The sequence below is a fragment of the Helianthus annuus genome, chromosome 12 (assembly GCF_002127325.2).
Source record: "Helianthus annuus cultivar XRQ/B chromosome 12, HanXRQr2.0-SUNRISE, whole genome shotgun sequence".
NCBI lineage: Eukaryota > Viridiplantae > Streptophyta > Magnoliopsida > Asterales > Asteraceae > Helianthus > Helianthus annuus.
The window spans coordinates 138,935,246-138,958,058 of record NC_035444.2 but is presented as its reverse complement, the minus strand read 5'-3'; the positions used below and the strand labels follow the sequence as shown (position 1 = coordinate 138,958,058).

General features: G+C 39.7%; 1 protein-coding gene across 1 annotated transcript; it reads right to left on the bottom strand.

The window, feature by feature from the left end:
* Nucleotides 1-19,223: 19,223 nt before the first annotated feature.
* Nucleotides 19,224-20,657, bottom strand: LOC110893386. The gene has a single exon (XM_022140496.1). The coding sequence runs from the start codon at nt 20,655-20,657 to the stop codon at nt 19,224-19,226; it is 1,434 nt and encodes a 477-aa protein (XP_021996188.1).
* Between the last annotated feature and the right edge of the window lie 2,156 nt (nt 20,658-22,813).

The window sequence follows — 22,813 nt, the reverse complement described above, 5'->3', positions numbered from 1 at the left end:
GATTCTGTTTCATCCACACTCGGTTTAATTTGGATCATTCAACTTCCCTGGCTTGCGTGATACAGAATGGTTGTTTTACGAATCGTATAGCATCCAGAGTCGGCTATATTAAGATAGCATCCATACTCAGTTGAATTCAAATCCTGTAACATCACTAATCAGAAGGACTCACAATGGGTGGTATCCGGATTCTGTTTCATCCAGGCTCTATTGAATTCGGATAGCTTGTGAGATTCAGAATGCTTGTTTTACGAATCGTATAGCATCCAGAGTTGGCTACATTCAGATAGCATCCATACTTAGTTGAATTCGTATCATGTAACATCACTAATCAGAAGGACTCACAATGGGTGGTGTCTGGATTCTGTTTCTTCCAGACTCTGTTGAATTTGGATAGCTTGTGAGATTCAGAATGCTTGTTTTACGAATCATATAGCATCCAGAGTCGGCTACATTCAGATAGCATCTCATACTTAGTTGAATTCGTATCATGTAACATCACTAATCAGAAGGACTCACAATGGGTGGTGTCTGGATTCTGTTTCATCCAGACTCTGTTGAATTTGGATAGCTTGTGAGATTCAGAATGCTTGTTTTACGAATCGTATAGCATCCAGAGTCGGCTACATTCAGATAGCATCCATACTTAGTTGAATTCGTATCCTGTAGCATCACTAATCAGAAGGACTCACAATGGGTGGTATCCGGATTCTGTTTCATCCAGACTCGGTTTAATATGGATCATTCAACTTCCCTGGCTTGCGAGATTCAGAATAGTTGTTTTACGAATTGTATAGCGTCTAGAGTCGGCTACATTAAGAAAGCATCCATACTTGGTTGAATTCAGATCCTGTAACATTACTAATCAGAAGGACGCACAATGGTTGGTATCCGGATTCTGTTTCATCCAGACTCCGATAAATTTGGATCATTCAACTTCCCTTGCTTGTGAGATTCAGAATGGTTGTTTTACGAATCGTATAGCATCCAGAGTCGGCTATATTAAGATAGCATCCATACTCAGTTGAATTCAGATCCTCTAACATCACTAATCAGAAGGACTCACAATGGGTGGTATCCGGATTCTTTTTCATCCAGACTCGGTTGAATTTGGATCATTCAACTTCCCTAGCTTGCGAGATTCCGAATGGTTGTTTTACGAATCGTATAACATCTAGAGTCGGCCATATTAAGATAGCATCCATAATCAGTTGAATTCAGATCTTGTAACATCACTAATCAGAAGGACTTACAATGGGTGGTATCCGGATTCTTTTTCATCCAGACTCAGTTGAATTTGGATCATTCAACTTCCCTAGCTTGTGAGATTCAGAATGCTTGTTTTACGAATCGTATAGCATCCAGAGTCGGCTACATTCAGATAGCATCCATACTCAATTGAATTCGTATCCTGTAACATCACTAATCAGAAGGACTCACAATGGGTGGTGTCTGGATTCTGCTTCTTCCAAACTCGGTTTAATTTGGATCATTCAACTTCCCTGGCTTGCAAGATTCAGAATGGTTGTTTCATGAATCGTATAGCATCCACAGTCGGCTATATTAAGATAGCATCCATACTCGGTTGAATTCAAATCCTTTAACATCACTAATCAGAATGACTCACAATGGGTGGGATCCAGATTCTGTTTCATCCAGACTCTGTTTAATTTGGATCATTCAACTTCCCTGGCTTGCGAGATTCAGAATAGTTGTTTTACGAATTGTATAGCATCTAGAGTTGGCTACATTAAGATAGCATCCATACTCAGTTGAATTCAGATCCTGTAACATCACTAATCAGAAGGACTCACAATGCGTGGTATCCGGATTCTGTTTCATCTGGACTCTGTTGAAGTCGGATAGCTTGTGAGATTCAGAATGCTTGTTTTACGAACCGTAAAGCATCCAGAGTCGGCTACATTAAGAAAGCATCCATACTTGGTTGAATTCAGATCCTGTAACATTACTAATCAGAAGGACGCACAATAGGTGGTATCCGGATTCTGTTTCATCCAAACTCCGTTAAATTTGGATCATTCAACTTCCCTTGCTTGCGAGATTCAGAATGGTTGTTTTACAAATCGTATAGCATCCAGAGTCGGCTATATTAAGATAGCATCCATACTCAGTTGAATTCAGATCCATTAACATCACTAATCAGAAGGACTCACAATGGGTGGTATCCGGATTCTTTTTCATCCAGACTCGGTTGAATTTGGATCATTCAACATCCCTGGCTTGCGAGATTCAGAATGGTTGTTTTACGAATTGTATAGCATCTAGATTCGGCCATATTAAGATAGCATCCATAATCAGTTGAATTCAGATCTTGTAACATCACTAATCAAAAGGACTTACAATGGGTGGTATCCGGATTCTTTTTCATCCAGACTCGGTTGAATTTGGATCGTTCAACTTCCCTAGCTTGTGAGATTCAGAATGCTTGTTTTACGAATCGTATAGCATCCAGAGTCGGCTACATTCAGATAGCATCCATACTCAATTGAATTCGTATCCTGTAACATCACTAATCAGAAGGACTCACAATGGGTGGTGTCTGGATTCTATTTCATCCAAACTCGGTTTAATTTGGATCATTCAACTTCCCTGGCTTGCGAGATTCAGAATGGTTGTTTTATGAATCGTATAGCATCCAGAGTCGGCTATATTAAGATAGCATCCATACTCGGTTGAATTCAGATCCTTTAACATCACTAATCAGAAGGACTCACAATGGGTGGGATCCAGATTCTGTTTCATCCAGACTCTGTTTAATTTGGATCATTCAACTTCCCCGGCTTGCGAGATTCAGAATAGTTGTTTTACGAATTGTATAGCATCTAGAGTCGGCTACATTAAGATAGCATCCATACTCAGTTGAATTCAGATCCTCTAACATCACTAATCAGAAGGACTCACAATGCGTGGCATCCGGATTCTGTTTCATCCAGACTCTGTTGAATTTGGATAGCTTGTGAGATTCAGAATGCTTGTTTTACGAATCGTAAAGCATCCAGAGTCGGCTACATTCAGATAGCATCCATACTTAGTTGAATTTGTATCCTGTAACATCACTAACCAGAAGGACTCACAATGGGTGGTGTCTGGATTCTGCTTAATTCAGACTCGGTTTAATTTGGATCATTCAACTTCCCTGGCTTGTGAGATTCAGAATGGTTGTTTTACAAATCGTATAGCATCCAGAGTCAGCTACATTCAGATAGCATCCATAATTGGTTGATTCGGATTCTGTAACATCACTAATCAGAAGGACTCACAATGGGTGATATCCAGATTCTGTTTCATCGAGACTTGGTTTAATTTGTATCATTCAATATCCCTAGCTTACGAGATTCAGAATGATTGTTTTACGAATCTTATAGCATCCAGAGCCGGCTACATTAAGATAGCATCCATACTCGGTTGAATTTAGATCCTGTAACATCACTAATCAGAAGGACTCACAATGGCTGATATCCGGATTCTTTTTAATCCAGACTCGGTGTAATTTGGATCATTTAACTTCCCTGGCTTGCAAGTTTCAGAATGGTTGCTTTACGAATCGTATAGCATCCAGAGTCGGCTATATTTAGATAGCATCCATACTCGATTGAATTCAGATCCTGTAAAATCACTAATCAGAAGGACTCACAATGGGTGGTATCCGGATTCTGTTTCATCCAGACTCGGTTTAATTTGGATCATTCAACTTCCCTGGCTTGCGAGATTTAGAATAGTTGTTTCATGAATAGAATAGCATCTAGAGTCGGCTACACTAAAATAGCATCCATACTTGGTTAAATTCAGATCCTGTAACATCACTAATCAAAAGCACTCACAATGGGTGGTATCCGGATTCTGTTTCATCCACACTCGGTTTAATTTGGATCATTCAACTTCCCTGGCTTGCGTGATACAGAATGGTTGTTTTACGAATCGTATAGCATCCAGAGTCGGCTATATTAAGATAGCATCCATACTCAGTTGAATTCAAATCCTGTAACATCACTAATCAGAAGGACTCACAATGGGTGGTATCCGGATTCTGTTTCATCGAGGCTCTATTGAATTCGGATAGCTTGTGAGATTCAGAATGCTTGTTTTACGAATCGTATAGCATCCAGAGTCGGCTACATTCAGATAGCATCCATACTTAGTTGAATTCGTATCATGTAACATCACTAATCAGAAGGACTCACAATGGGTGGTGTCTGGATTCTGTTTCTTCCAGACTCTGTTGAATTTGGATAGCTTGTGAGATTCAGAATGCTTGTTTTACGAATCATATAGCATCCAGAGTCGGCTACATTCAGATAGCATCTCATACTTAGTTGAATTCGTATCATGTAACATCACTAATCAGAAGGACTCACAATGGGTGGTGTCTGGATTCTGTTTCATCCAGACTCTGTTGAATTTGGATAGCTTGTGAGATTCAGAATGCTTGTTTTACGAATCGTATAGCATCCAGAGTCGGCTACATTCAGATAGCATCCATACTTAGTTGAATTCGTATCCTGTAGCATCACTAATCAGAAGGACTCACAATGGGTGGTATCCGGATTCTGTTTCATCCAGACTCGGTTTAATATGGATCATTCAACTTCCCTGGCTTGCGAGATTCAGAATAGTTGTTTTACGAATTGTATAGCGTCTAGAGTCGGCTACATTAAGAAAGCATCCATACTTGGTTGAATTCAGATCCTGTAACATTACTAATCAGAAGGACGCACAATGGTTGGTATCCGGATTCTGTTTCATCCAGACTCCGATAAATTTGGATCATTCAACTTCCCTTGCTTGTGAGATTCAGAATGGTTGTTTTACGAATCGTATAGCATCCAGAGTCAGCTACATTCAGATAGCATCCATAATTGGTTGATTCGGATTCTGTAACATCACTAATCAGAAGGACTCACAATGGGTGATATCCAGATTCTGTTTCATCGAGACTTGGTTTAATTTGTATCATTCAATATCCCTAGCTTACGAGATTCAGAATGATTGTTTTACGAATCTTATAGCATCCAGAGCCGGCTACATTAAGATAGCATCCATACTCGGTTGAATTTAGATCCTGTAACATCACTAATCAGAAGGACTCACAATGGCTGATATCCGGATTCTTTTTAATCCAGACTCGGTGTAATTTGGATCATTTAACTTCCCTGGCTTGCAAGTTTCAGAATGGTTGCTTTACGAATCGTATAGCATCCAGAGTCGGCTATATTTAGATAGCATCCATACTCGATTGAATTCAGATCCTGTAAAATCACTAATCAGAAGGACTCACAATGGGTGGTATCCGGATTCTGTTTCATCCAGACTCGGTTTAATTTGGATCATTCAACTTCCCTGGCTTGCGAGATTTAGAATAGTTGTTTCATGAATAGAATAGCATCTAGAGTCGGCTACACTAAAATAGCATCCATACTTGGTTAAATTCAGATCCTGTAACATCACTAATCAAAAGCACTCACAATGGGTGGTATCCGGATTCTGTTTCATCCACACTCGGTTTAATTTGGATCATTCAACTTCCCTGGCTTGCGTGATACAGAATGGTTGTTTTACGAATCGTATAGCATCCAGAGTCGGCTATATTAAGATAGCATCCATACTCAGTTGAATTCAAATCCTGTAACATCACTAATCAGAAGGACTCACAATGGGTGGTATCCGGATTCTGTTTCATCCAGGCTCTATTGAATTCGGATAGCTTGTGAGATTCAGAATGCTTGTTTTACGAATCGTATAGCATACAGAGTCGGCTACATTCAGATAGCATCCATACTTAGTTGAATTCGTATCATGTAACATCACTAATCAGAAGGACTCACAATGGGTGGTGTCTGGATTCTGTTTCTTCCAGACTCTGTTGAATTTGGATAGCTTGTGAGATTCAGAATGCTTGTTTTACGAATCATATAGCATCCAGAGTCGGCTACATTCAGATAGCATCTCATACTTAGTTGAATTCGTATCATGTAACATCACTAATCAGAAGGACTCACAATGGGTGGTGTCTGGATTCTGTTTCATCCAGACTCTGTTGAATTTGGATAGCTTGTGAGATTCAGAATGCTTGTTTTACGAATCGTATAGCATCCAGAGTCGGCTACATTCAGATAGCATCCATACTTAGTTGAATTCGTATCCTGTAGCATCACTAATCAGAAGGACTCACAATGGGTGGTATCCGGATTCTGTTTCATCCAGACTCGGTTTAATATGGATCATTCAACTTCCCTGGCTTGCGAGATTCAGAATAGTTGTTTTACGAATTGTATAGCGTCTAGAGTCGGCTACATTAAGAAAGCATCCATACTTGGTTGAATTCAGATCCTGTAAACATTACTAATCAGAAGGACGCACAATGGTTGGTATCCGGATTCTGTTTCATCCAGACTCCGATAAATTTGGATCATTCAACTTCCCTTGCTTGTGAGATTCAGAATGGTTGTTTTACGAATCGTATAGCATCCAGAGTCGGCTATATTAAGATAGCATCCATACTCAGTTGAATTCATATCCTCTAACATCACTAATCAGAAGGACTCACAATGGGTGGTATCCGGATTATTTTTCATCCAGACTCGGTTGAATTTGGATCATTCAACTTCCCTAGCTTGCGAGATTCCGAATGGTTGTTTTACGAATCGTATAGCATCTAGAGTCGGCCATATTAAGATAGCATCCATAATCAGTTGAATTCAGATCTTGTAACATCACTAATCAGAAGGACTTACAATGGGTGGTATCCGGATTCTTTTTCATCCAGACTCAGTTGAATTTGGATCATTCAACTTCCCTAGCTTGTGAGATTCAGAATGCTTGTTTTACGAATCGTATAGCATCCAGAGTCGGCTACATTCAGATAGCATCCATACTCAATTGAATTCGTATCCTGTAACATCACTAATCAGAAGGACTCACAATGGGTGGTGTCTGGATTCTGCTTGTTCCAAACTCGGTTTAATTTGGATCATTCAACTTCCCTGGCTTGCAAGATTCAGAATGGTTGTTTCATGAATCGTATAGCATCCAGAGTCGGCTATATTAAGATAGCATCCATACTCGGTTGAATTCCAATCCTTTAACATCACTAATCAGAATGACTCACAATGGGTGGGATCCAGATTCTGTTTCATCCAGACTCTGTTTAATTTGGATCATTCAACTTCCCTGGCTTGCGAGATTCAGAATAGTTGTTTTACGAATTGTATAGCATCTAGAGTTGGCTACATTAAGATAGCATCCATACTCAGTTGAATTCAGATCCTGTAACATCACTAATCAGAAGGACTCACAATGCGTGGTATCCGGATTCTGTTTCATCTGGACTCTGTTGAAGTCGGATAGCTTGTGAGATTCAGAATGCTTGTTTTACGAACCGTAAAGCATCCAGAGTCGGCTACATTAAGAAAGCATCCATACTTGGTTGAATTCAGATCCTGTAACATTACTAATCAGAAGGACGCACAATAGGTGGTATCCGGATTCTGTTTCATCCAAACTCCGTTAAATTTGGATCATTCAACTTCCCTTGCTTGCGAGATTCAGAATGATTGTTTTACAAATCGTATAGCATCCAGAGTCGGCTATATTAAGATAGCATCCATACTCAGTTGAATTCAGATCCATTAACATCACTAATCAGAAGGACTCACAATGGGTGGTATCCGGATTCTTTTTCATCCAGACTCGGTTGAATTTGGATCATTCAACATCCCTGGCTTGCGAGATTCAGAATGGTTGTTTTACGAATTGTATAGCATCTAGATTCGGCCATATTAAGATAGCATCCATAATCAGTTGAATTCAGATCTTGTAACATCACTAATCAGAAGGACTCACAATCGGTGGTGTCTGGATTCTGCTTAATTCAGACTCGGTTTAATTTGGATCATTCAACTTCCCTGGCTTGTGAGATTCAGAATGGTTGTTTTACAAATCGTATAGCATCCAGAGTCAGCTACATTCAGATAGCATCCGTAATTGGTTGATTCGGATTCTGTAACATCACTAATCAGAAGGACTCACAATGGGTGATATCCAGATTCTGTTTCATCGAGACTCGGTTTAATTTGTATCATTCAATATCCCTAGCTTACGAGATTCAGAATGATTGTTTTACGAATCTTATAGCATCCAGAGCCGGCTACATTAAGATAGCATCCATACTCGGTTGAATTTAGATCCTGTAACATCACTAATCAGATGGACTCACAATGGCTGATATCCGGATTCTTTTTAATCCAGACTCGGTGTAATTTGGATCATTTAACTTCCCTGGCTTGCAAGTTTCAGAACGGTTGCTTTACGAATCGTTTAGCATCCAGAGTCGGCTATATTTAGATAGCATCCATACTCGGTTGAATTCAGATCCTGTAAAATCACTAATCAGAAGGACTCACAATGGGTGGTATCCGGATTCTGTTTCATCCAGACTCGGTTTAATTTGGATCATTCAACTTCCCTGGCTTGCGAGATTTAGAATAGTTCTTTTGTGAATAGTATAGCATCTAGAGTCGGCTACACTAAAATAGCATCCATACTTGGTTGAATTCAGATCCTGTAACAACACTAATCAAAAGCACTCACAATGGGTGTTATCCGGATTCTGTTTCATCCACACTCGGTTTAATTTGGATCATTCAACTTCCCTAGCTTGCGTGATACAGAATGGTTATTTTACGAATCGTATAGCATCCAGAGTCGGCTATATTAAAATAGCATCCATACTCAGTTGAATTCAAATCCTTTAACATCACTAATCAGAAGGACTCACAATGGGTGGTATCCGGATTCTGTTTCATCCAGGCTCTATTGAAGTCGGATAGCTTGTGAGATTCAGAATGCTTGTTTTACGAATCGTATAACATCCAGAGTCGGCTACATTCAGATAGCATCCATACTTAATTAAATTCGTATCATGTAACATCACTAATCAGAAGGACTCACAATGGGTGGTGTCTGGATTCTGTTTCATCCAGACTCTATTGAAATTGGATAGCTTGTGAGATTCAGAATGCTTGTTTTACGAATCGTATAGCATCCAGAGTCGACTACATTCAGATAGCATCCATACATAGTTGAATTCGTATCCTGTAACATCACTAAACAGAAGGACTCACAATGGGTGGTGTCTGGATTCTGCTTAATTCAGACTCGGTTTTATTTGGATCATTCAACTTCCCTGGCTTGTGAGATTCAGAATGGTTGTTTTACAAATCGTATAGCATCCAGAGTCAGCTACATTCAGATAGCATCCGTAATTGGTTGATTCGGATTCTGTAACATCACTAATCAGAAGGACTCACAATGGGTGATATCCAGATTCTGTTTCATCGAGACTCGGTTTAATTTGTATCATTCAATGTCCCTAGCTTACGAGATTCAGAATGATTGTTTTACGAATCTTATAGCATCCAGAGCCGGCTACATTAAGATAGCATCCATACTCGGTTGAATTTAGATCCTGTAACATCACAAATCAGAAGGACTCACAATGGGTGATATCCGGATTCTTTTTAATCCAGACTCGGTGTAATTTGGATCATTTAACTTCCCTGGCTTGCAAGTTTCAGAACGGTTGCTTTACGAATCGTTTAGCATCCAGAGTCGGCTATATTTAGATAGCATCCATACTCGGTTGAATTCAGATCCTGTAAAATCACGAATCAGAAGGACTCACAATGGGTGGTATCCGGATTCTGTTTCATCCAGACTCGGTTTAATTTGGATCATTCAACTTCCCTGGCTTGCGAGATTTAGAATAGTTCTTTTATGAATAGTATAGCATCTAGAGTCGGCTACACTAAAATAGCATCCATACTTGGTTGAATTCAGATCCTGTAACATCACTAATCAAAAGCACTCACAATGGGTGGTATCCGGATTCTGTTTCATCCACACTCGGTTTAATTTGGATCATTCAACTTCCCTAGCTTGTGTGATACAGAATGGTTGTTTTACGAATCGTATAGCATCTAGAGTCAGCTATATTAAGATAGCATCCATACTCAGTTGAATTCAGATCCTGCAACATCACTAATCAGAAGGACTCACAACGGGTGGTATCCGGATTCTGTTTCATCCAGGCTCTATTGAATTCGGATAGCTTGTGAGATTCAGAATGCTTGTTTTACGAATCGTATAGCATCCAGAGACGGCTACATTCAGATAGCATCGATACTTAGTTGAATTCGTATCGTGTAACATCACTAATCAGAAGGACTCACAATGGGTGGTGTCTGGATTCTGTTTAATTCAGACGCGGTTTAATTTGGATCATTCAACTTCCCTGGCTTGTGAGATTCAGAATAGTTGTTTTACGAATTGCATAGCATCTAGAGTCGGCTACATTAAGATAGCATCCATACTCAGTTGAATTCAGATCCTGTAACATCACTAATCAAAAGGACTCACAATGCGTGGTATCCGGATTCTGTTTCATCCAGACTCTGTTGAATTTGGATAGCTTGTGAGATTCAGAATGCTTGTTTTACGAATCGTATAGCATCCAGAGTCGGCTACATTCAGATAGAATCCATACTTAGTTGAATTCGTATCCTGTAACATCACTAATCAGAAGGACTCACAATCGGTGGTGTCTGGATTCTGCTTAATTCAGACTCGGTTTAATTTGGATCATTCAACTTCCCTGGCTTGTGAGATTCAGAATGGTTGTTTTACAAATCGTATAGCATCCAGAGTCAGCTACATTCAGATAGCATCCGTAATTGGTTGATTCGGATTCTGTAACATCACTAATCAGAAGGACTCACAATGGGTGATATCCAGATTCTGTTTCATCGAGACTCGGTTTAATTTGTATCATTCAATATCCCTAGCTTACGAGATTCAGAATGATTGTTTTACGAATCTTATAGCATCCAGAGCCGGCTACATTAAGATAGCATCCATACTCGGTTGAATTTAGATCCTGTAACATCACTAATCAGAAGGACTCACAATGGCTGATATCCGGATTCTTTTTAATCCAGACTCGGTGTAATTTGGATCATTTAACTTCCCTGGCTTGCAAGTTTCAGAACGGTTGCTTTACGAATCGTTTAGCATCCAGAGTCGGCTATATTTAGATAGCATCCATACTCGGTTGAATTCAGATCCTGTAAAATCACTAATCAGAAGGACTCACAATGGGTGGTATCCGGATTCTGTTTCATCCAGACTCGATTTAATTTGGATCATTCAACTTCCCTGGCTTGCGAGATTTAGAATAGTTCTTTTGTGAATAGTATAGCATCTAGAGTCGGCTACACTAAAATAGCGTCCATACTTGGTTGAATTCAGATCCTGTAACAACACTAATCAAAAGCACTCACAATGGGTGTTATCCGGATTCTGTTTCATCCACACTCGGTTTAATTTGGATCATTCAACTTCCCTAGCTTGCGTGATACAGAATGGTTGTTTTACGAATCGTATAGCATCCAGAGTCGGCTATATTAAGATAGCATCCATACTCAGTTGAATTCAAATCCTTTAACATCACTAATCAGAAGGACTCACAATGGGTGGTATCCGGATTCTGTTTCATCCAGGCTCTATTGAAGTCGGATAGCTTGTGAGATTCAGAATGCTTGTTTTACGAATCGTATAACATCCAGAGTCGGCTACATTCAGATAGCATCCATACTTAATTAAATTCGTATCATGTAACATCACTAATCAGAAGGACTCACAATGGGTGGTGTCTGGATTCTGTTTCATCCAGACTCTATTGAATTTGGATAGCTTGTGAGATTCAGAATGCTTGTTTTACGAATCGTATAGCATCCAGAGTCGACTACATTCAGATAGCATCCATACTTAGTTGAATTCGTATCCTGTAACATCACTAAACAGAAGGACTCACAATGGGTGGTGTCTGGATTCTGCTTAATTCAGACTCGGTTTTATTTGGATCATTCAACTTCCCTGGCTTGTGAGATTCAGAATGGTTGTTTTACAAATCGTATAGCATCCAGAGTCAGCTACATTCAGATAGCATCCGTAATTGGTTGATTCGGATTCTGTAACATCACTAATCAGAAGGACTCACAATGGGTGATATCCAGATTCTGTTTCATCGAGACTCGGTTTAATTTGTATCATTCAATGTCCCTAGCTTACGAGATTCAGAATGATTGTTTTACGAATCTTATAGCATCCAGAGCCGGCTACATTAAGATAGCATCCATACTCGGTTGAATTTAGATCCTGTAACATCACTAATCAGAAGGACTCACAATGGCTGATATCCGGATTCTTTTTAATCCAGACTCGGTGTAATTTGGATCATTTAACTTCCCTGGCTTGCTAGTTTCAGAATGGTTGCTTTACGAATCGTTTAGCATCCAGAGTCGGCTATATTTAGATAGCATCCATACTCGGTTGAATTCAGATCCTGTAAAATCACGAATCAGGACTCACAATGGGTGGTATCCGGATTCTGTTTCATCCAGACTCGGTTTAATTTGGATCATTCAACTTCCCTGGCTTGCGAGATTTAGAATAGTTCTTTTATGAATAGTATAGCATCTAGAGTCGGCTACACTAAAATAGCATCCATACTTGGTTGAATTCAGATCCTGTAACATCACTAATCAAAAGCACTCACAATGGGTGGTATCCGGATTCTGTTTCATCCACACTCGGTTTAATTTGGATCATTCAACTTCCCTAGCTTGTGTGATACAGAATGGTTGTTTTACGAATCGTATAGCATCTAGAGTCAGCTATATTAAGATAGCATCCATACTCAGTTGAATTCAGATCCTGCAACATCACTAATCAGAAGGACTCACAATGGGTGGTATCCGGATTCTGTTTCATCCAGGCTCTATTGAATTCGGATAGCTTGTGAGATTCAGAATGCTTGTTTTACGAATCGTATAGCATCCAGAGACGGCTACATTCAAATAGCATCGATACTTAGTTGAATTCGTATCGTGTAACATCACTAATCAGAAGGACTCACAATGGGTGGTGTCTGGATTCTGTTTAATTCAGACGCGGTTTAATTTGGATCATTCAACTTCCCTGGCTTGTGAGATTCAGAATAGTTGTTTTACGAATTGCATAGCATCTAGAGTCGGCTACATTAAGATAGCATCCATACTCAGTTGAATTCAGATCCTGTAACATCACTAATCAAAAGGACTCACAATGCGTGGTATCCGGATTCTGTTTCATCCAGACTCTGTTGAATTTGGATAGCTTGTGAGATTCAGAATGCTTGTTTTACGAATCGTATAGCATCCAGAGTCGGCTACATTCAGATAGCATCCATACTTAGTTTGACTTCGTATCCTGTAACATCACTAATCAGAAGGACTCACAATGGGTGGTGTCTAGATTCTGCTTAATTCAGACTCGGTTTAATTTGGATCATTCAACTTCCCTGGCTTGTGAGATTCAGAATGGTTGTTTTACAAATCGTATAGCATCCAGAGTCAGCTACATTCAGATAGCATCCATAATTGGTTGATTCGGATTCTGTAACAACACTAATCAGAAGGACTCACAATGGGTGATATCCAGATTCTGTTTCATCAAGACTCGGTTTAATTTGGATCATTCAATATCCCTAGCTTACGAGATTCAGAATGATTGGTTTACGAATCTTATAGCATCCAGAGCCGGCTACATTAAGATAGCATCCATACTCGGTTGAATTTAGATCCTGTAACATCACTAATCAGAAGGACTCACAATGGCTGATATCCGGATTCTTTTTAATCCATACTCGGTGTAATTTGGATCATTTAACTTCCCTGGCTTGCAAGTTTTTTTTTGGGTAAAGGGTTACCCCGGTGAATCTATTATAAACCGCAAATAAATACAAGTAGTGAGGATGAATCCCACACTAGTTCATATACAGGACATGCCCCATATATGTAAGCCAACAATCATAAAAGAACCTATGACATCACATCAAACCTAGCCTACTACACATCATGCAAAGATATCTAGCAAACAAAACAATACAAAACCAAAATCTTCAACCTCCATCATCGAAGATGAAATTGCCACGAACTGGCAGCCCCTTTAGACGAACCAATGACAAACTAACCATTGGAGATCTTTGTGGAAGAGGTGCTTGCCCCTGAACTAGAAGTCGAAGGATATGTACCCGAATCTTTGGTTTCATCATAGATAACTTCAACCCCGTCCTCATCTAAATCCACATGAACCTGTCTACCCCCTTTATTTCTCTCTTGAGTTGAAACACCCCGTCTCCCAACACACTCGAGAGCAGAAAACGGATTATGAGTCTGGATTTTATGGGAAGTAGAAACCTGCTGAGAAGTAGCGGCCTTTTTCTTCCTATTCTGTATTCAAATTTAGGCTTCTGATTATTAACTTGAAAGCCATTCTTCTTTGCACTCTTCTTAACCGGAACATCAGTAAAACCATCCTCGTCCACTATTGGCCTGTTAATAGGAGTTTTGGATGTTGAGCCAATACGTGTAGGACATTCCTCAGAGTCATGCCCAAACACACAGCAGTGAGCACATCTCGGAGGTTCCCATTCATACTCCACCCGAATAGTCTCAGTAACATATTTGTTTCCATCCAATTCAGGAATAGCCATGGTTACAGTGCCTTTCAAATCCTGATCAGCTGATATTTCAATGAGAGCCCTAGCATAGCTGCTCCGTCCCCAAGCCTCATTACACATATCAACAGTATACGAATCCAGCCACACAGGAGATCCAATTTTTGAAGCCAGCATGCTTAACCCATCATCAGAATAAGCCACTAGAGGGACGTCATGCAACTTCACCCAAACTGCAACCTTTTTCAACTCTTCTTTTTTAAGGGTGTTTGTAGGGGACCAAATGTTGAGAAACAAGGGTTTGTTACGGATCATCCAAGGACCCCCTTCAAGAACAGCGTCCATTCCCTTTCTATCTTCAAACTTGAAGAAAAAGAGCCCATTTGAATTCATCATCGTTTTCTGAAGACCATGTTTCTTCCAATTTGTTCTCACAAAGTAATCAACAACCGGATATGCAATTCTATCCCCCAGGAAGTAACCATAAAGAGTGTTAGCTAACCTGTTGTTAACTTGACGAACAGAGTCAATAGGCAGCACTACATCCACACCATCCAATGAGGCATCTGAGATTAGCTTTCGAAAATTGACTTTCGGAACTTGGTTAGCCATATCATTGGTCTTCCTAGCACTTTCCTCTTCACTTTGAGCCTGATTTGGATTACCAACCCGTTTAGGACCACTCTGCTCAACCTGTTTGTTTAGAACCACATCAGCATACAAATGTTGTTGAACTCGAGCATTTTCACCCTGTTCCTGCTTTCGGACACGAGCAGGGCTGACATCATTTAGCGGGAGCACAAATGATACCTTTCGCCTATCAAAAACCATTGCATAATCCTCATCTGGTGAATCCGAACAGCCAAGAACGTAGTCAGTATCATTCAGCGGTAACATGAACCGAACCTTCTTATTACCCACTTCTGAAACCGTAGGAATTTGTGAATTCTGTCTTGGCTCAAATGGTTTTCCGTCAATATTCTTGATCTTTCTCGCAAATACATTTGAATTTTCTGCATTTTGATCATCCATACCGCATTACCAATTAGACTGTATGTCGGCCAAACAATGTTCTGTGAAAACCTTGATCTGAACGGCTGAAAACCAGATAACAGCAAACAAGAATTGTGATAAAACCTAGTAGCCGCCGTCAACAACCTGATGAATCGGTTTACGAATCGTTTAGCATCCAGAGTCGGCTATATTTAGATAGCATCCATACTCGGTTGAATTCAGATCATGTAAAATCACTAATCAGAAGGACTCACAATGGGTGGTATCTGGATTCTGTTTCATCCAGACTCGGTTTAATTTGGATCATTCAACTTCCCTGGCTTGCGAGATTTAGAATAGTTGTTTCATGAATAGTATAGCATCTAGAGTCGGCTACACTAAAATAGCATCCATACTTGGTTGAATTCAGATCCTGTAACATCACTAATCAAAAGCACTCACAATGGGTGGTATACGGATTCTGTTTCATCCACACTCGGTTTAATTTGGATCATTCAACTTCCCTGGCTTGCGTGATACAGAATGGTTGTTTTACGAATCGTATAGCATCCAGAGTCGGCTATATTAAGATAGCATCCATACTCAGTTGAATTCAAATCCTTTAACATCACTAATCAGAAGGACTCACAATGGGTGGTATCCGGATTCTGTTTCATCCAGGCTCTACTGAAGTCGGATAGCTTGTGAGATTCAGAATGCTTGTTTTACGAATCGTATAGCATCCAGAGTCGGCTACATTCAGATAGCATCCATACTTAGTTGAATTCGTATCATATAACATCACTAATCAGAAGGACTCACAATGGGTGGTGTCTGGATTCTGTTTAATTCAGACGCGGTTTAATTTGGATCATTCAACTTCCCTGGCTTGTGAGATTCAGAATAGTTGTTTTACGAATTGTATAGCATCTAGAGTCGGCTACATTAAGATAGCATCCATACTCAGTTGAATTCAGATCCTGTAACATCACTAATCAAAAGGACTCACAATGCGTGGTATCCGGATTCTGTTTCATCCAGACTCTGTTGAATTTGGATAGCTTGTGGGATTCAGAATGCTTGTTTTACGAAGCGTATAGCATCCAGAGTCGGCTACATTCAGATAGCATCCATACTTAGTTGAATTCGTATCCTGTAACATCACTAATCAGAAGGACTCACAATGGGTGGTGTCTGGATTCTGCTTAATTCAGACTCGGTTTAATTTGGATCATTCAACTTCCCTGGCTTGTGAGATTCAGAATGGTTGTTTTACAAATCGTATAGCATCCAGAGTCAGCTACATTCAGATAGCATCCATAATTGGTTGATTCAGATTCTGTAACATCACTAATCAGAAGGACTCACAATGGGTGATATCCATATTCTGTTTCATCGAGAGTCAGTTTAATTTGGATCATTCGAGATTCAAAATGATTGTTTTACAAATCTTATAGCATCCAGAGCCGGCTACATTAAGATAGCATCCATACTCGGTTGAATTTAGATCCTGTAACATCACTAATCAGAAGGACTCACAATGGTTGATATCCGGATTCTTTTTAATCCAGACTCGGTGTAATTTGGATCATTTAACTTCCCTGGCTTGCAAGTTTCAGAATGGTTGCTTTACGAATCGTTTAGCATCCAGAGTCGGCTATATTTAGATAGCATCCATAATCGGTTGAATTCAGATCCTGTAAAATCACTAATCAGAAGGACTCACAATGGGTGGTATCCGGATTCTGTTTCATCCAGACTCGGATTAATTTGGATCATTCAACTTCCCTGGCTTGCGAGATTTAGAATAGTTGTTTCATGAATAGTATAGCATCTAGAGTCGGCTACACTAAAATAGCATCCATACTTGGTTGAATTCAGATCATGTAACATCACTAATCAAAAGCACTCACAATGGGTGGCATGACACTCGGTTTAATTTGGATCATTCAACTTCCCTGGCTTGCGTGATACAGAATGGTTGTTTTACGAATCGTATAGCATCCGGAGTCGGCTATATTAAGATAGCATCCATACTCAGTTGAATTCAGATCCTGTAACATCACTAATCAGTAGGACTCACAATGGGTGGTATCCGGATTCTGTTTCATCCAGGCTCTATTGAATTCGGATAGCTTGTGAGATTCAGAATGCTTGTTTTACGAATCGTACAGCTTCCAGAGTCGGCTACATTCAGATAGCATCCATACTTAGTTGAATTCGTATCATGTAACATCACTAATCAGAAGGACTCACAATGGGTGGTGTCTGGATTCTGTTTAATTCAGACGCGGTTTAATTTGGATCATTCACCTTCCCTGGCTTGTGAGATTCAGAATGGTTGTTTTACGAATCTTATAGCATCCAGAGTCGGCTACATTAAGATAGCATCCATACTCGGTTGAATTTAGATCCTGTAACATCACAAATCAGAAGGACTCACAATAGCTGGTATCCAGATTCTGTTTCATGTAGACTCGGTTTAATTTGGATCATTCAACTTCCCTGGCTTGCAAGATTCAGAATGGTTATTTTACGAATCGTATAGCATCCAGAGTCGGCTATATTAAGATAGCATCCATACTCGGTTGAATTCAGATCCTGTAACATCACTAATCAAAAGGACTCACAATGCGTGGTATCCGGATTCTGTTTCATCCAGACTCGGTTTAATTTGGATCATTTAACTTCCCTGGCTTGCAAGATTTAGAATAGTTGTTTTACGACTTGTATAGCATCTAGAGTCGGCTACATTAAGATAGCATCCATACTTGGTTGAATTCAGATCTTGTAACATCACTAATCAAAAGGACTCACAATGGGTGGTATCCGGATTCTGTTTCACCCGGACTCGGTTTAATTTGGATCATTCAACTTCCCTGGCTTATGAGATACAGAATGTCACACCCCGACCACGAAGAACATACAAAACGTGGCGGAAACGTCGGGGAGGGTTGTAACAGAATTAATTGTTTCAAATCCATGGCAATTGAAATTTCGTTTTATTAATCAAACATGAAAGTTTACATTGTTTTAAACAATAACCAAAGAGTACATAACATAAATTAACTAGTTCTTGTCTCGTTTTAAGTCACTAAGGCACAGGTCTGCCTAAGTATGTCGTGATAAGTCCTATGCATCATCTCCTGAAAACACATGTGAAAATAGGTACGTAAGCATAAAAATACCTGTGAGATACATAGGTTTTGTGAAAACAGAATTCAAATGACTTATGTTTGAGAAAATGTTTAGTCATGAACCTTGTAATTTGCTTTGTCTTGTAAATCATTTGAAAAAAGATAAGATCAGATGATATGTTTAAATAAGAGAATAACGTATAGTTAAATGAATAACCATGTAAAATGAGTTTTTTTTTTTTGGGTAAAGGGTTATCCCGGTGATTCTATTAAAACAATCCCAATAAAGTACAAGTAGTGAGGATGAGTTCCACACTAATTCATATACAGGACATGCCCCGTATATGTAAACCAAAAACAAAACCAAACATTCTAAGACAACCCACAAACCTAGCCTACATTACACCATGAAACAAAGTAGGCAAGACCAAAACACGAAAAGACCAAAAACGACTCAACCTCCATCGTCAAAGATGAAATTGCCACAAACTGGCAACCCCTTGACTCGAAACACTAGATGTCTAGCCATTGGAACCCTTTGTGGAGGAGTTGCTTGCCCGAGCTCTAGAAGATGAAGGATGTGTTCCCGAAGTCATAAATTTATTAGTTTCATTGTAGACTTCCTCGACCTCCTCCTCATCTGAATCCTGCTTGTCATTAGCCTGCTTGACCTTCTTCTCTATACGACCCACCGTACTACATCCCTGACCACCATCATTGTCCTTAAGGGTATCAAATGAGTTAGACGTTGATACCTGATTGTTCATCGGCTTCCTTAACGACGAATTTGGTTTAGGGTTTACAACAGGCCTATACACTACCTTAGGTTTCTGATTTTTCATGTGGAGACCTTGGTTAGTAGCTTTCTTCTTCTTGGCACCCACAACCTGAAAATCATCAATTTTCTTCCCAGAATCCCCACTCGAAACAACTTGATGGTTCTTTGGGCACGAGCTATCTTCATGACCAAACACGCAACAAGATGAACACCTTAAAGGCTCCCAATCATATTCGATTTTTACCTCCACCTTTGAATGACCATTACCATCTAAAGATGGGATAGCAACAGTAATACTCCTCTTTAACTCATCCCCGGCTTGAATTTCAATGAGAGCTCTAGCATAACTGCTTCTTCCCCACGATTCAGCACACATTGTAGCAGTGTACGAATCTAACATCTTAGGCACCCCTATCTTAGACGCGAGCAAACTAAGACCGTCCTCAGTATACGCTGTTAACGGCACATCATGCATCTTGACCCAAACTGGGATAGCTTTAATATCTTCCTTTTCCAACTTGACAGAGGCCGACCACTCCTTCAAAATTATCGGGACATTTCTAATCATCCAAGGTCCATCCTCTACCATTTTATCCATCCCTTCCTTTGTTTTGAATTTAAAGAAAAAGAACCCGTTCGCATTCATCATTAGTCTAGAGAGACCATATTTAACCCAGTTGTTCTTTGCGAAATAATCCACCACTGGGAAAGCCAGACGTTTACCCAGAAAATATCCATACAAAGTGTTAGCATACCTGTCAGAGACCTGTTTAACCGAAGACATTGGAATAACGACATCGGCTCCATCAACTGACTCACTAGATTCCATCATCCGAAAATTAACCTTTACATTCTCCTTTGCGTTATTCACTACTTTAGCAAATGAAAGAGGTTCCGCAGCCCCAGAAAATCTTGAATTTGAGTTACCAGCCAATGGATTCGCAGCGCCAGAAGACTTTGTACTCTCCTTATCAGCCGACAAATTCAGCCCATGGAAACCTGTTATTGGTGAGGACAAATTATCCAATTGAACCGGTGCCGAGACCTTAGTAAGTTCATCGATAATGTTTATACCACGTTTTGGCTGTATATTGTTCCCATCAACATCAAGTATACGATCCGCTATTTCTTTGAATGACAGTGGTGGCCTACCACCAGTTTTCGTGAGTTCATCCATTAAGAACCCTGACAAACCCTAGCAGCCGTCACAAAAATTCGTTCCAATCAGAAGTGTGTTGAATACGAACAGTGTGCAAACCCTAGTTTAAAGCTGCAATGAAACCCTAAACCAAGGCTGCCGCACTTCAAGAATCCACTCCTTACTTCAGCCCCTAATCTGATCACGAAAGCAAGAAAACTGATCCCTTAGAGATATCGGCCAACAATTATTTGAAAAGCCTGAAAAACCCTAGCCGCCACCCCTATTTCAAACAAAAAGAAACCTGAAAAAACCCTAGCAGCCGTCAAGAACAAAATCGATCAAGAAAGGATGAATCAGATTGTAAATGCGGCTAACACAATCTCTCTTTGTATACCCAGTCCAGATTAACAACGAAACCAAACAACCAACGGCAACCAAGTAAAAAAACGAAAAACAAACCCTAATCTTGAACAAAAAACGAATCAAAGAATGATTATACTGAATCGTAAGTGTAAATCAGAATTGATGAGACTCTAATCACACAAAACAATCCCTACAATCATCAAGAAAAACGAATTTTAGGTCAAGGTAGCAAGAGGGTCGATTTTCTCCATTAGAGAGAGAGAGAACTAGGGTTTTTTTATGTCTGGTTTTACCATGTAAAATGAGTTTGTATAAGATAAGTTGTTTGTAAATCAATGTATAGTGAAAAGTATGTTATTTGTATAAAATGTTATATGTCTCAAATTGAAATGATTCAAATAACACTACGATATGTAATACCATACAAACTCTTATATATAGGAAGTACCGGCGGCGTATCCACCATGCTTGTATCATATCACACACGCCTCGTTACTTAGATCACTTACTCAAACCAAACCATCAAGATAAAATGTTTAACAATTGTAGAAATATTTATGTATAGTCAAATGTCTATTGTCAAATGTAAATCATGTCAACAGATACAACTGGTTCACACGGTTCAACGGTTACAAACGGTTCATATAATCAAAGGGTTAAGACGGTTCACATAGTCAAATGGTTACAACGGTTCAAAATGTATTATAATGTGTTCATATGCTGGATGAGCATATCGTGTAATGGGAAATACGAATTCTATTGCTGATTTTCCGAATTTCGTGGCCATTTTCAAACCGTATAGACTCTAGGACCATTGTCCTTGTATTCTATCGTTCCCGAATGCTACTAGACTGAAACCGAGGTCTTTCAAGTTTGCGAATTTTCTGGTTTTTAAACCGGAGTTCCTAGAGATTGTTAATAGCAACTGGATTACTAATGTAAATGGTGTTCACCAGTTCAGAGTGGTTAAAAAGCTTCGTTTGCTTAAGCATCCGCTGCGTTCTCTTTTATTTAAACAAGGTAATATTCATAAAAAAGTTGAGAATCTTCGATCGGAGCTAGATTTAGTTCAGCAAAAGATTGATCGGGATAATGCTAATGCTGATTTGCGAGCAGCCGAGACTGTGATTAGTCGTGACCTTCAAGAAGCATTACTTGACGAAGAGCGATTTCTGAAACAAAAATCTAAAGTAGATTGGTTAAGTGCGGGAGATATGAACTCTGCGTTTTTTCACTCTTCTCTGAAAATGAAAAATCATTGTAGTCGTATTGAGGTGATTAAAGATTCGGATGGGAACCTTTATGAGGGTGATACGGTGTTCCACCCGTTTGTCAAGCATTATGAAAGATTTTTTGGAACGCAAGGTGATACGTCCCTTACTCCGGCTCCGGATTTATTTTCTAAGAGGCTCTCTCCTCAGGTTGCTCATCATATGATCCGGCAAGTCTCGGCGGAAGAAGTTAAAAGGGCGATGTTCGGTATTGGTATTGATAAAGCCCCGGGCGCTGATGGTTACACTGCGGCGTTTTTCAAAAGTGCATGGCCGATTGTTGGGAATGATGTTACTTGTGCTATCATTGATTTTTTTGAGACAGGAAAACTTCTTCGTGAATTGAATCATACAAATATCGTGCTTATTCCGAAAATTCCTACCCCTTCGATAGTCAGTGACTATCGTCCGATTGCCTGCTGTAATGTGCTATACAAATGTATCAGTAAAATCGTTGCGGATAGAATTAAGGGGGCGCTGAATGATATTGTTAGTATAAATCAATCGGCTTTTGTTCCAGGGAGGCGAATTTCGGATAACATTCTGTTGACGCAAGAG